Below are 12613 nucleotides of genomic sequence, written 5' to 3' on the forward strand. Positions count from 1 at the left end.
ATAATTGGGACAATAGACTAGAACAAATTGATGGGATTTAGGAGCGTTGTTAATGATTTGTACAAGCAAAACACGATACGGATATTATACACACGCAAGCGGATCATGTACGGATTACAAAGAGAGTGAAACTAATAATACAGTCCCTTGTTAGGAAAGCCATAGTTCATGCGAAATGGAAAAGTCATATATAAATTACTTAACGATTTTGCCCACCTCCTTATTCATGGGAGGCCCTAAACATGGTAATAACGGGCCTAACAAGCAAAAGACTTTGCAAAGGGGCAGTTATATGTAGGAAGTAACTTCAGATTCAGGGAAGCATCATAAAACCAACTCCTTTGATCTTTTTCTAAAAAAAATGTGGACTATTTGCATCAAGTGGTTCCCCGCCTCTACTACAGGCAATGCAAATTCCACAGCGTCCACCATTGTCAACATAGGTTAAAACATGGTACGTTCCAAAAATTGCCCTTTCTAAAAACAATAAAAAAATTTCACAAGGGAATGGATAATCCACGGCAACCCATGGGAGCATGTCCTGTAATCACTGTTATAAATGGAATGGATGGCTAAATGGAAACTTGCGTAGAATCAGGTCCTGTAGCCTCAGACTGCAGTTTGTTCGCTTATTACAAGACAAACCAAAGTTTGTTCAAGTGAATGGTTCGTCCTATTAAAGAGATTCAGTAGACGTTGACTAGATGCATCTATATCACGTCACTCTTTTGACAGGGTCTTAAGGTTATGCTAACATTCCCACTCCAAGTTAGATTTGATTGACGAGGATGAAATATGCTTGAAATCTGACTGGTTATCAAAGAGGATTTCAGGACTCCGTAATTTTTCCTAAGACTTCCTCTGACGTACAGGTTTCTTGCATATTCTTCTGTCTTCAATACAGTGACTTAGAGGTTCCCACAAAAAGTGCCATCAAAAGTCTTTGTCCCGTAGGTGGTAATCGAGAGTCAACGTTCCCCGGTAGATACGCAAGGCTTGTTATTATACTTTCGTCTGCCGGTACCCTGAAAGCTTCCACCACGAACAATTTAACCCTGCTTCACTCATAAATACGAATTGCATAGCAGTTTGGGTTAAGGGTTCTCGATTACCGTTTGCCTTGCGAATAACCTGTGGTTTCTCACGAACCCCACTATGTCCTCTACTACGGAAAAATCAGTAATCGCAGGCTTAATTTTTGTATCAATCTTCAGAATTAACTCTCCTCATCTCCATATGCAGATTTAAGTGAAAAAAAGCGATCATCATAATGTCCAGGCTAGTCAGCAAACTGAGAGGTTACCTAAATTGACTGAAGATCAACATTTTTCCTGAGTAGTATTTCAAAATACACATACCGGGAGAAGCATGCCTAAGAAAATTTGGGAAAAAATGTAAGATACGAGAGAGCAACTTAGTAGACTATGTTAGAAGACTACGGTAAAGACATATCGCTTAAATTTGAAAATAGTAACCTAGCGAAAGGCCCCTGACAGAAGAGAGACCAAAGGAAGGAGTTGTGACAAACATACCAAACATACTTTAAGCCAATGGGTAAGCGCCTCAATATATTATCATCGTCATCATCAACGGCGCAACAACCGGTATTCAGTCTAGGCCTGCCTTAATAAGGAACTCCAGACATACCGCTTTTGCGCCGAGGTCCACCAATTCGATACCTTTAAAAGCTGTCTGGTGTTCTGACCTACGCCATCGCACCATCTCAGGCAGAGTCTACCTCGCGTTCTTTTTCTACCATAGATATTGCCCTTATAGACTTTCCGGGCAGGATCATCCTCGCCCATACGGTTTATGGGACCCGACCACCGCAACCTGTTGAGCCGGATTTTATCCACAACCTGACGGTCGTGGTATCGCTCATAGATTTCAGTGTTATGTAGGCAACGGAATCGTGCATCCTCATGTAGGGGGGCCAAAACTTCTTCGGAGGATTCTTCTCTCGAACGCGGCCAAGAATTCGCAATTTTTCTTGTTAAGAACCCAAGTCTTTGAGGAATACATAGGGATGGGAAGATCATAGTCTTGAACAGTACGAGCTTTGACCCTATGATGAGACGTTTCGAACGAAACAGTTTTTGTAATCTGAGTGAAATTATGCGGTGTTTCCAACGATTAATTAATTGAAATAATAAAAACTTGTTGTTTCTTTTTCGTTGGTGTGGATATTTATTCCTGTAAATTCCGATATTTCGGGAACCACTTGCAGCACTGATGAAGGGAACAAGTGGTTCCCGAAATATCGGTATTTGCAAGAATAAATATCCACACCAACGAAAAAGAATCAACAAGTTTTTATTATTTCAATTCAGTTTTTGTAAGCTGAATTGGCTTTGTTGACTGCCAACAACCGTGCGCGTGATTTTCGACCCTAGATAGGAGAACTTATGATATTAACGGTCTCAAAATTGTAGTCTCCTATCTTTATTCTTCCCATTTGACCAGTGCAGTTTGGTGTTGTTGGTTGATTGGTTTTTGGTGCTGACGTTGCCACCATATATTTTGTCTTGCCTTCATTGATGTACAGCCGAAGATCTCGTGCTGCCTACTCGATCTGAATGAAGGCAGTTTGTACGTCTCGGGTCGTTCTTCCCATGATGTCCATATCGTCAGCTTAGGCCAGTAGTTGGATGGACTTAAAGAGGATCGTACCTGTACCGTTTACCCCAGAATCACGGATCACTTTCTCCAGGGCCAGGTTAAAGAGAACGCATGATAGGGCATCTCCTTTTCATAGACCGTTGTTGATGTCGAATGGTCTTGAGAGTGATCCTGCTGCTTTTATCTGCCCTCGCACATTGGTCAGGGTCAACCTAGTCAGTCTTATTAATTTCGTTGAGCTACTGAGTTCTCTCATGGCCGTGTAGAGTTTTACCCTAGCTGCAACTGATGTCCACATTACAACAGTTTTTCCATCGATACAATGAGTCTAACAACAGCCCTGGGTGCTTTCCCCGCTAATCTAAACTAGCTAACTATCCGGTGCATTAACAGCGTTAGATCTGCTTTCGCTGTTTTTTTTTTAAATCTTAAAGTATTGTCCTATGCTAACGTTCTCTTTGTACTGTTACATGGGAGTAGTACATGAAAAGTCATCAGCACCGTTACTCAGAGACCCCAAGCCAGTTGAAAGTGACAAGTGGAATAGCTTCCACTTTAAGAAAAGACAACAGCTCCTGAAAAATACAGAAAAAAGTATAACCCTCTTATGAAGAGATGGAGGGAGTTGAAACACATTTCGGCAAACCAACAACGATGGTATATAGCTGGAGTTAGCGGATAATATTTTCGTCTCACCACCAAGGAAGAAAAAAGGTTAAAATTTCTGAAAGAGAACGAAATTCTATTTCATCTACAAGCAGGGAAAGAGATTTCCAGGAGGCTTGAATGGGAAATACTTTACGGCGTATAACTGCCGAGGTTCATATTTCAATAGATTTCACTACTTCCTGTGGTTGACTGCGAAGGATAGTCTCAGGGACTTTTTCATTGAGGGGGATAGGAATAAGGCCAAGGATCACTTGTTTGATAGGGAAAAGATATCAGTCACCGAGCAACTACAGCCCATTTCGTTGCACGTGGTCAGCCCATTGCAACTTCCTAATTTTTATTACTTTAGATACTTGAGGTCCGCCATCGAATATTTGGTACAACTCATGATTGTATCTGATTCGCCATTGGCCGTCCTCTCGTTTGGCTCCTATTATTCTCCTCAAGACCCCCTTATGGAAGGTATTGATCAGTTTGTGTCAGGCCTCATGTTTCACATCCGCAACATAGCGCAGGTCTTATTATCATTTTGTACACCCGGAGCTTTGCTTTCCTGTGTATGCAGCTGGCTTTTGAAATCGGTAGGACCGAGTAGAAGGCTCTATTTGCGGGTTGCATTCGCCGGTTTATTTCGTCAAGGTTATTTCCTTTTTCCGTAGTCATACACCCAAGTATTTATTTATTTAATGGACTACAAAAAGAGTAAACTCCAATTACTTATTGTCCTCAGGAGGAGAAAGCAATAATCTCATCCTATGCTTAAAACTACTCAAAGTAGAGAAGTTAAAAGGACCAAGCAGTTGTAATTTCGGCAAAGCCTAGGAATCGGCGAATGGAAGTAGACTTCGAGCTCTACGAAGGGCACGTTGAAAATGTCTGCGCTACGTGTGTTATAAGACGCAGGACAGCAGGTGATGTCGTTAGCGGCGGAGCAGTCCATCAGATCCGAGGAAAATTTAAAAAATATGCATAGATCAAGATAGGATCTACGCTGTTGTAGGAAGAGAAGGTTCAGAAAGCGGAGGCGGGAGTAGTTCACACGAGGGAAGCTCTTAAAGAAGCAGGGAACGGATGAATTTATGTTGCACATTCTCAAGGGCATAGTTACGAGAAAGTGACCAGATCACGGAGCAGTACTCGAGGGTATTCCTCACAAGGAAATTGAAGGGAGCTAAGGAGGATTGGATGGAGTCAAAATCAGAGGAGGAGTGAAGTATAAAGCCTGACAATTTTGCTGCTCCATTGGTGACTTCGGCAACGGGTGTGAAAGCGCAGCTTATTGTCGAAAGTGACTCCGAGGTCTTGAGTAGAATTCAAGCAGGGTAAGGAATGTCCGTGTCCGGATAGCTGAGTGGTTAGAGCACAAGGCTGTCGTACCGAAGGTCGCTGTTCAAATTTTATTGGTGGCAGTGGGTCTTGTATCGTGATTTGACGTCGGATACCAGTCGACTCAGCTGTGAATGAGTACCTGAGTCAAATCAGGGTGATAATCTCGGGCGAGCGCAATGCTGACCACATTGCCTTCTAGTGTACCGTTGCGGTCTTGAATGAAGTGCTCTAACACACTTCAAGGCCCTGATCCAATATGGATAGTTGCGCCAACGATTATTATTATTATCAAGGAGTGTCCGTTAAGAGAGTAAGAGAAAGAAATAGGTGAGGATTTTAGGGAGTAGCACATAGAGTAACACTTTCTGACATTTAGCGCTAAACCATTAGTCGAGCACCAACGAACCAGAGTTTCTAGGTTAGATTGAAGGAAAACACAGTCCATAAGGGACGATATAGCGAAAAACAGCTTAAAGACGTCGGCATAGAGCAAACAGGGACAAATAAGAAGGGGTGAAGTTGGTGGTTAAAGTTGGCGGACAACCAGTCGCTGAAGAAGAAGAAGAAGAAGAAGAAGAAGGAGGGACATAAACTGAGGAAAATTAGCGGCAGAGTTAATCACAGGATAGTTGGGGGGAGTTAGCTGATGAGCCAGAGAATTTAATGGATGGATGGGATAGCTGAGCAGAACAGCGGGAGTTGCGAATGTGTAACCAGAAAGGTTTGAGGTTTCCGCGCTGTAATGAGTCTTCAAAACTGGTCAAATATTCATTTCTGGACTTACGTATTACGGATTTGACCGAGGAACTTTGAGATTTTAAAAAAAAAACTAAGTCAGCATAGGTTCTAGAAGACAGGAACCTTTTCCTCGCAGTGTGTTTTTGAAGTAGTTTTTTGTGGACTGCAGTGGTAAACCAGACAGGGTAAGAGCGTAATCACTTAGGAGAGGAGGGAACGTAGGAAGTGAGGGAAACAAAACGATTAGGACCTCTGATAATCTGTCGAAGAAAACCTTGTACAGAAAAGGCGGGCTAAGGCGGGAAAAATATACACACGATATGATAAAGGGGCATACGTCTGGTGGAATGACTCGTATGGTGACGGGATCGTAGGTGCAGGAGGAGGGGGAAAAGGTGATTTCGGCACGGAGAGGGGACTTAATAGCTATTAGAGCGCCTCCGCAGGTTGTCTTGTCAAACGCAGCGCAGTCTCTGTCACAACAAAGGATAGCGTGACCTTCGAAGAGTTCGGAATCTAAATTCCTGTCATCCAGCCAGATTTCAGAAATGCAGATGACGTGATACTGGAATGCTAAGGCAGACAGTTTGAAATCCGACAGTTGGGTCCTTAGACTCTTTACATTTTGATAAAAGAGTGTAAAGTTCTCGGAACCATTTAAGTTTGGCGAGGCAGATGGGCGGACCGGAAATTTTCACGAAACTTAGACCTCTGATAAAACCCCCTATAGGCAAAAGGAAGATTGGACGATAGCATCGAATTGGTGGGGTTATGTCACTTTGAAGGAAGCTATCACTCTGTCAGGAGAGCCATCTTTCGTCAGCTTCACACATGAGAGAGGTGACAAAGTTGAGTTGGCTTTGCTTCTGATATAAGCCAGAATTTTGTCGGACGTGGTGGAGTACGCTAGCCTTGACACGGCATACTGTTAGTAGCCCGAGTAGATTAACCCATCTTGTTATCTCCGGCTCCTGTTTAAATAATCAAGTGTCTTTAGCGCAGATATATTCCTGAGGAACTAGATTGAAACAATAATGATTTTCGAAGTAAAATATTTTATTTAAATTTAAAAATGTATTTTAGGACAGTGATGAATGAGCTTATCAAGTACACATCGAATTGACGGCACAAATATTTTTATAAATATAATTTTACAATAATTATTTAAAAATTATAGTCTTATATATTAAAAAATATAAAAAAAACTTTATATTTACTAGAAAACACGTAATTTAAAATTTATAACTTATTTATAAATAAAAAGAAAATTAGAATAAAAATCATCTAAATTTTTGTATAATTTACAATTTGAATTGCCAGATTTAAACTGAATTTGCAGAGCATATTGGGAAAACCTCCAGGAATTAAGATAATTTAGATACAAGTGTGATTAAAAAGCTTCAATCGTTTTGCGTATTGGAGAAGCTCTAAAAATGGAGCTAATTTAAATGGCCTTTTAAAGTGACAAATGAAACCTACACCCCTTTTCAATAAAATAGATTTTTTTTTTTTAATTTTTTTTTGTCAGATCTAAATCCTTTTTGCTGAAAATTAAAAAATTAACCTCAATCTAAATCGTTGGTTTTCTAAATATATAGCCCAAAAAGAATTATAAAATTAACAGAAGGCATTCTTTTCGCCTTCTGTTTTCTTTTTCCAAAATGATCCTGTGTTACCAGAAAACTGGTTTGTAAAATTTAACTAATCGTAAAAAAATTTTAAAAACAGATTAGATCCCTCATATCAATGATATCCTGTATCTTTGATTTTCTTATAAATCTAAAATAAAGTAAAATATTTTCCTACTTAACATTTACGCACAATACATGATAAAAATATTAATTACATTTAAAACGTTTACATAAATGTATCTATACTAATGTATATAGTAATCGTCTGGAAGGGATGAAATCATCTTGCAAAGGAACCAATCTCAATCCCCCAATAATCTTACAAACATCAAATCAAGGAATATACCCAAGGAACCGGAGAAGCTCTCAGGAGCAAGCCAAATGTCTCGCCAATGTTTTAAATTCGATAAGAAAGTCAACGTCGCGCGCTGTCGTTGCATTCTTAAGAAATAAGGGATGCTTCTACTACTGAGGGGAAATCAAACGAATTACTATGCGCTGGGAGTAGAGTGGGGCCCACACCTGACACTTCCAGGATGCTGCACAATTCTGATGCAAGAGGACACCCAAACACCCATATTAGGACAGGTAAAGGGGGTAGTGACAGGACTTCGTTTCAGGGGCGACTAGGAAGGAAGAATTGGCTTAAAGGAGCTAGCAGGGTAGGAATGAATGGTTAGGGAAAATTCGCGTTAGTATGAAAGGAAGTTTAAGAAGCTGTGAGGCTGATAGATGTGTGATAGAGAAATAAGAGGATAACGAAAATGCCGATGAGTAAAGAGAGAGTTGTATGATAGGATGCGGGAAAAAGGATGACGGATTGGGGTAGGATAGTGGGCGATGAATCAATTCGTATTGCAATAATGAAAGAAAATCCTTCCGAGCTTCTTGGATTTGACGTGCACACTTTAAAAGTTCCTCGAAGATTCTGTTTCCTTAAGATGCTAGAAAAGGACGAGAAACACTCCTCGTGCTGGTTCCGCTTATATCCTTGCTACAATGCTAGTATATTGGGAGTCTTCATGCTTTTCCTCCTTCTTACCGATATTGCTTTCGTTTTCGTGGCTCCCATCATTAGATTTACTATTATGAAACAGGTTATTGGTTCTCGTGCAGAAGATGCAGTAGTTAAACGGATGGGGGTACTATTTGTGGTGGCTGGAGACGTTCCTTTTTTCCATTTCCGTCTGCATAACACTATGCTGTATCAGACGCTTGTGGTGGTACAAAAGGTTTCCACCTCAGGCATGTAGGATCAATGCTTGGAAAATTTCCGCGTCGTTTTACTCGTTCCTCGTACTCTTCTAGGACATCCTATGAGCGATATGTATAAGTTAGACGCGACGATAAGATGAATATATAAACGACGATGAAGAATAGGACGTAGTCAACCAAGAGTGAGGAGGCAAATCACAACATCGTAAACATCAGTCCCAGATATTGGAAGCAGAAAGACAAATAAATGGAAAATAAAAATATTATATCAGTACATTTCAGTGTCCTTATTATCATTTCAACAATCTTGGTTACTGTCTATACATCCAAACACAAAGGCTTAGCCTTTTCATTACTCACTTATTACGAACCGAGACACAATGAAGACAATACGTGCGTCCACACAACCCTAACTCAGACATATTCATTATATTAGAAAATAGTATGGAAGGATTGCAGTCACACATATTAGCGTTTAAAGGGGTGGAATACAGAGGGTAGGATAGGAGAGAATTCGAAATGAAAATATTTTAGACCAAAGTAAGAGGATATAAAGGTTACAGGTTCAAGGACCCGCATCTGACAAACAACGAGCTTTTCATTTTAGTAAAGAAAATCGATGATGTAGATACTAAAAACTGTCTGAAGGCCATGCTATTATTTGGAAACTACTTTCTAGGGGTAACAAAATATGAAGAACATGAAGAAAATAATATTACCTAACTGAAGAAAGTTACAATATAAAAACGAATGCAGAATTTTGAGATTTTTTTTGCGGTAAAATTCATTCAAACACGAGCAAATATATCTTCATCCATTCAGTAAAATGAAACAATCTACGTTACCCACCTGCTTTTTCAGAACAATATGTTTTCCTTTCCAATATTTCATCATCCCAAGCGCTTGAAGGGTACTAACAATATCATAAGAGAAAATTGCCATTTCCTAGAAAAAAAGGGAAATAAATGGGAAGCAATTAATAAACATACTTCAATCACCTAATTTCATTTTTCTTATTACAAAGTAAAGTTTTTGCCGCAAAAAGATTTTAAATTATAAAACTAATATCTATGTAAATCGCTGTCTATCTAATCCCATTTTTTAAATAAGATAGCCTTTTACCAGAATATATTGTGGTTAACTATTTTTTAAGTCTGAAATTACCATTTCGAACATTTTCAAATGTAATTTCCCTAACAGATCCAGAGATCATCTGGTTCAGTACGTCCCCTACGTACCACAGACAACTCCATATAGGGCAGACAATGAGAAGATAATGAAACTTATGACGTAAGCTTCTTATCTTGTAATGAACATGCAAAGGAGTAATCTTCCTACATAATTTAAATGATGCTCCTCTAGCTCGTATTGGACGAAGAAGAATAAGAAAAAGGACACCTTGAATCCGTGTCCTGAGTAAAGTAAATTTGTTCCAGTAATGTACATTTAGATCCCCCTCACTGAAGACGTTCAGCTGACGCAGAAAAGTATAGGTACTACCATGAGATTCCAGGCTTTGTCGAACTGGTGGGGATGACACAAACGGCAAGAATATCCCCAATCAGTTGTTGAGTTCGTATATTCGCATATTTCACACATGTCAGACATCGATGGATTTCGCTTCGAATCACTTTCTGATCGTTCAGAATCCAATACGGCATCCCCAAATAATTCCGAACAGTCGTTGCTCCTCCAGTATTTTTATGCCCGTCCGGTATTATCAGAAATGTGACGTGGTGACTTCGAGGCAATAGGATTGGATGCTTGTGGCATTTGCTGAGTCAGCATTTCGCAATATACCTCCTACTCTTAGCAAATCTTGGTTATCGATGAGGAGATGCGGGTTTCGTAGGCTTCTTTGTATGGAATTGGAATTCCCTTTTAGGATATCTTCGATTTCCTTAGAAAACTCAGTTCTCTGTATCAAACGAAGAACCCGAAGTCGACTCTGTTCGAAGAGCATAAGTCACAACCCTTACCAGCTTCGAAAAACTTGAAAACCGCTCCAATAAATCAAAATGGTCATTGATACTGATGAAGCTGGCGACCTCCTGAGTGATCTTCTTTTCCGACAGCCACTGCGAGCCCTTCCACCATAAAAGATGACTTACCAAATCTCGAGGACTTATACCTCTGGAAACACGATCAGCTGGGTTGTCCTTTAATCTGACGTGGCCCCAAGCCCACGAATATCCTCCAAGACTTTTTATTTGGTTCACCTCCTAGCTGATATCATTATCCAACTTTGCTGGGTCTTTTTCCATCCAATCAAATACTATCGTTGAGTCACACCAGCAGTAGACTGCTGTCTTCTTTAGGTCCATTATAGAAATCACGCTTTCCATCAGCTCTGCTTGCACCCCTGGCACCCTTCAGCTCCAACCTTGGAAATGTGAACTTCCTTTTCAATAGCTTCAGACGGGTCTTCGCATGAAGCAGGGATAAAGACACCCTCCCAAGACTATCTTGTGCTTTGCTATAAACGACCGCCGCATAGGCTTATTCCAAGGCACCAATGAAGCTCGCAACGATACTTCTGAGAACGGATGGACGAATGGATTCCAGCTCTGGAAGCTCGATTTCATACCACCTCCATTCTGCCAAAATATCTTCCAAGGGAAGGTCGCTCCAGCCAACTTCTGACTGCCAAATCTTCTGCATTCAGATTTTTGTCCCTATCGTCATGGGTGCAACCCACTGCAATGGATCGTAGATCACTGCCATATTCAATAATATCTTCCACTTGGTGAAGCTTTCATTTGGATCATATTTTACCGACTTAAATCTCAGATCATCCTTCGAGGGATTCCACAGTAATCCTAGCGTGGCAATGGTTGTTTCTCTCATTATTTCATGCAGTCTGACTTCCTTTGATTCGTCCGGGATCTCTTGTAGCAATTCGGTATCATTAGCAGCCCATTTTCTTAGGTTGAACCCGCCTGCTTTCAGAAATTTACCCATTTTCTCGATAAGCATCAGTACTTGAACCTTTGTTTCAGCTCCACTCAATAGATTATAGACGAAGAAATCCTTTCTAAATTTTTCCGTTACTATAGGGAACCTACTCCCCTCATCTATTGCCAGCTGATACAATGTCCTCCCTGAGAGGAACGTGGCAGAATTTTCTCCAAATGATACTGTTGTGAGGACGAACTCCACTTATTCTTCATTGGTCGATACAATACCCGCTGGAAATCCGAATGACATGGCTGCATGTTAATCATGCGGAACAACTTCTCGATATCCGAAGAAAATGTGTATTTGTACTTGCTCCATCTCAACATAATCGAAGTCAAGTCATCCTGCAACTTGGGCCCCGTATGAAGTCGGTCATTCAAACTGATTCCGGATGAAGTCTTCATAGAGGCATCAAACACTGATCGGACCTTGGTCATAGTATATTCCTTTTTGACGACTGGGTGATGTGCAAGGTAATACATATCCCTACCCTCTCCTACGAAGGGATTTGTTGGTTTCATATGACCTAAATCGATGCATTCTTGCATCGCCTTGTGATATACTATTCGCAGTTCCTCATCCTTATCAAGCTGTTTTTCCAGCTGTTTGAAACGTATCAGCGCCCTCCTCCTAGAGTTTCCTAGTGAAGGCATCATAGGATCATCTTTGAAGGGCAATACAACAGCATATCTTCCATCTGCTGTACGACCAACCGTACTCTCATAAATAATCTCGCGATCGTCTGGCGTCGATGATGTCACTGGCAGACTTGACAGCTTGACGGTTGTCAGTAAAACGCTCCTCAAGTATAAGAAGCCCAGACTCATAGTTATTGCTGGATGACTGTAGGCGCCACAGCCTCTTTCGCTTCCCCTGCAAATATCCCAAAAAATACTGCAGCTTTTGTATATTTCCTATTGACTAGTTACTGCCTATCACGGCTTTAAAGATGATTACAAAGGCAGGTTGCCCTGTTTGTGAACAAATGTAACACCCTGAAACTCCCAGTGAACAGGGATAGACAGAGAGTCTAGCGTTTTTGCTTTTAGGAGAAATTATGCCAGACCATGTAAAATTTTGGTACATCACTCTCCTCTAAAACAAGTACCGGAGATAACATTTCTGGGCAGGACAATTACGAAATCCATATCCCTGAAAGATCGCGTCAATAATACAATCATAAAAGCCAAACAGGCTTCGAGGGTAGTAAACTTTGCCACAAGCTTCTCATGGAGATTAAAACCTGAGAGAGCCGTAAAACTACTTAGGACCATTGTGAGACCAGTACTTAATTATCTTGCTGCCCCAACGCTTTTGATACCCAACTACTTGGACAACAGAATAGCCACGATTGTGGTGTCTAGGTTTAACTAGGTGTTCACCGCATTATGTGGCTCGTCCTCTGGCGGGCGAACTCAAAAAGGCGCTATTGGCCTCTAAGGAGCTGATAAGGC

General features: G+C 40.7%; 1 protein-coding gene across 1 annotated transcript in view; it reads right to left on the bottom strand.

Moving 5' to 3' along the window:
* Positions 1–6403: 6403 nt before the first annotated feature.
* The window catches only part of LOC119650180 (histone acetyltransferase KAT7), a 192875-nt gene continuing 186665 nt past the window's right edge, over positions 6404–12613 (bottom strand). Inside the window, exons 6-7 of the mRNA XM_038052736.1 lie at positions 9051–9146; positions 6404–8300 (exon numbers count right to left, since the gene is read on the bottom strand). Of these exons, the coding sequence (XP_037908664.1) occupies positions 8184–8300; positions 9051–9146 (213 nt within the window). The 3' untranslated portion in view covers positions 6404–8183. The remainder of the gene's footprint in view (positions 8301–9050; positions 9147–12613) is intronic.

Source organism: Hermetia illucens, chromosome 1, assembly GCF_905115235.1.
Source record: "Hermetia illucens chromosome 1, iHerIll2.2.curated.20191125, whole genome shotgun sequence".
NCBI classification, from domain to species: domain Eukaryota; kingdom Metazoa; phylum Arthropoda; class Insecta; order Diptera; family Stratiomyidae; genus Hermetia; species Hermetia illucens.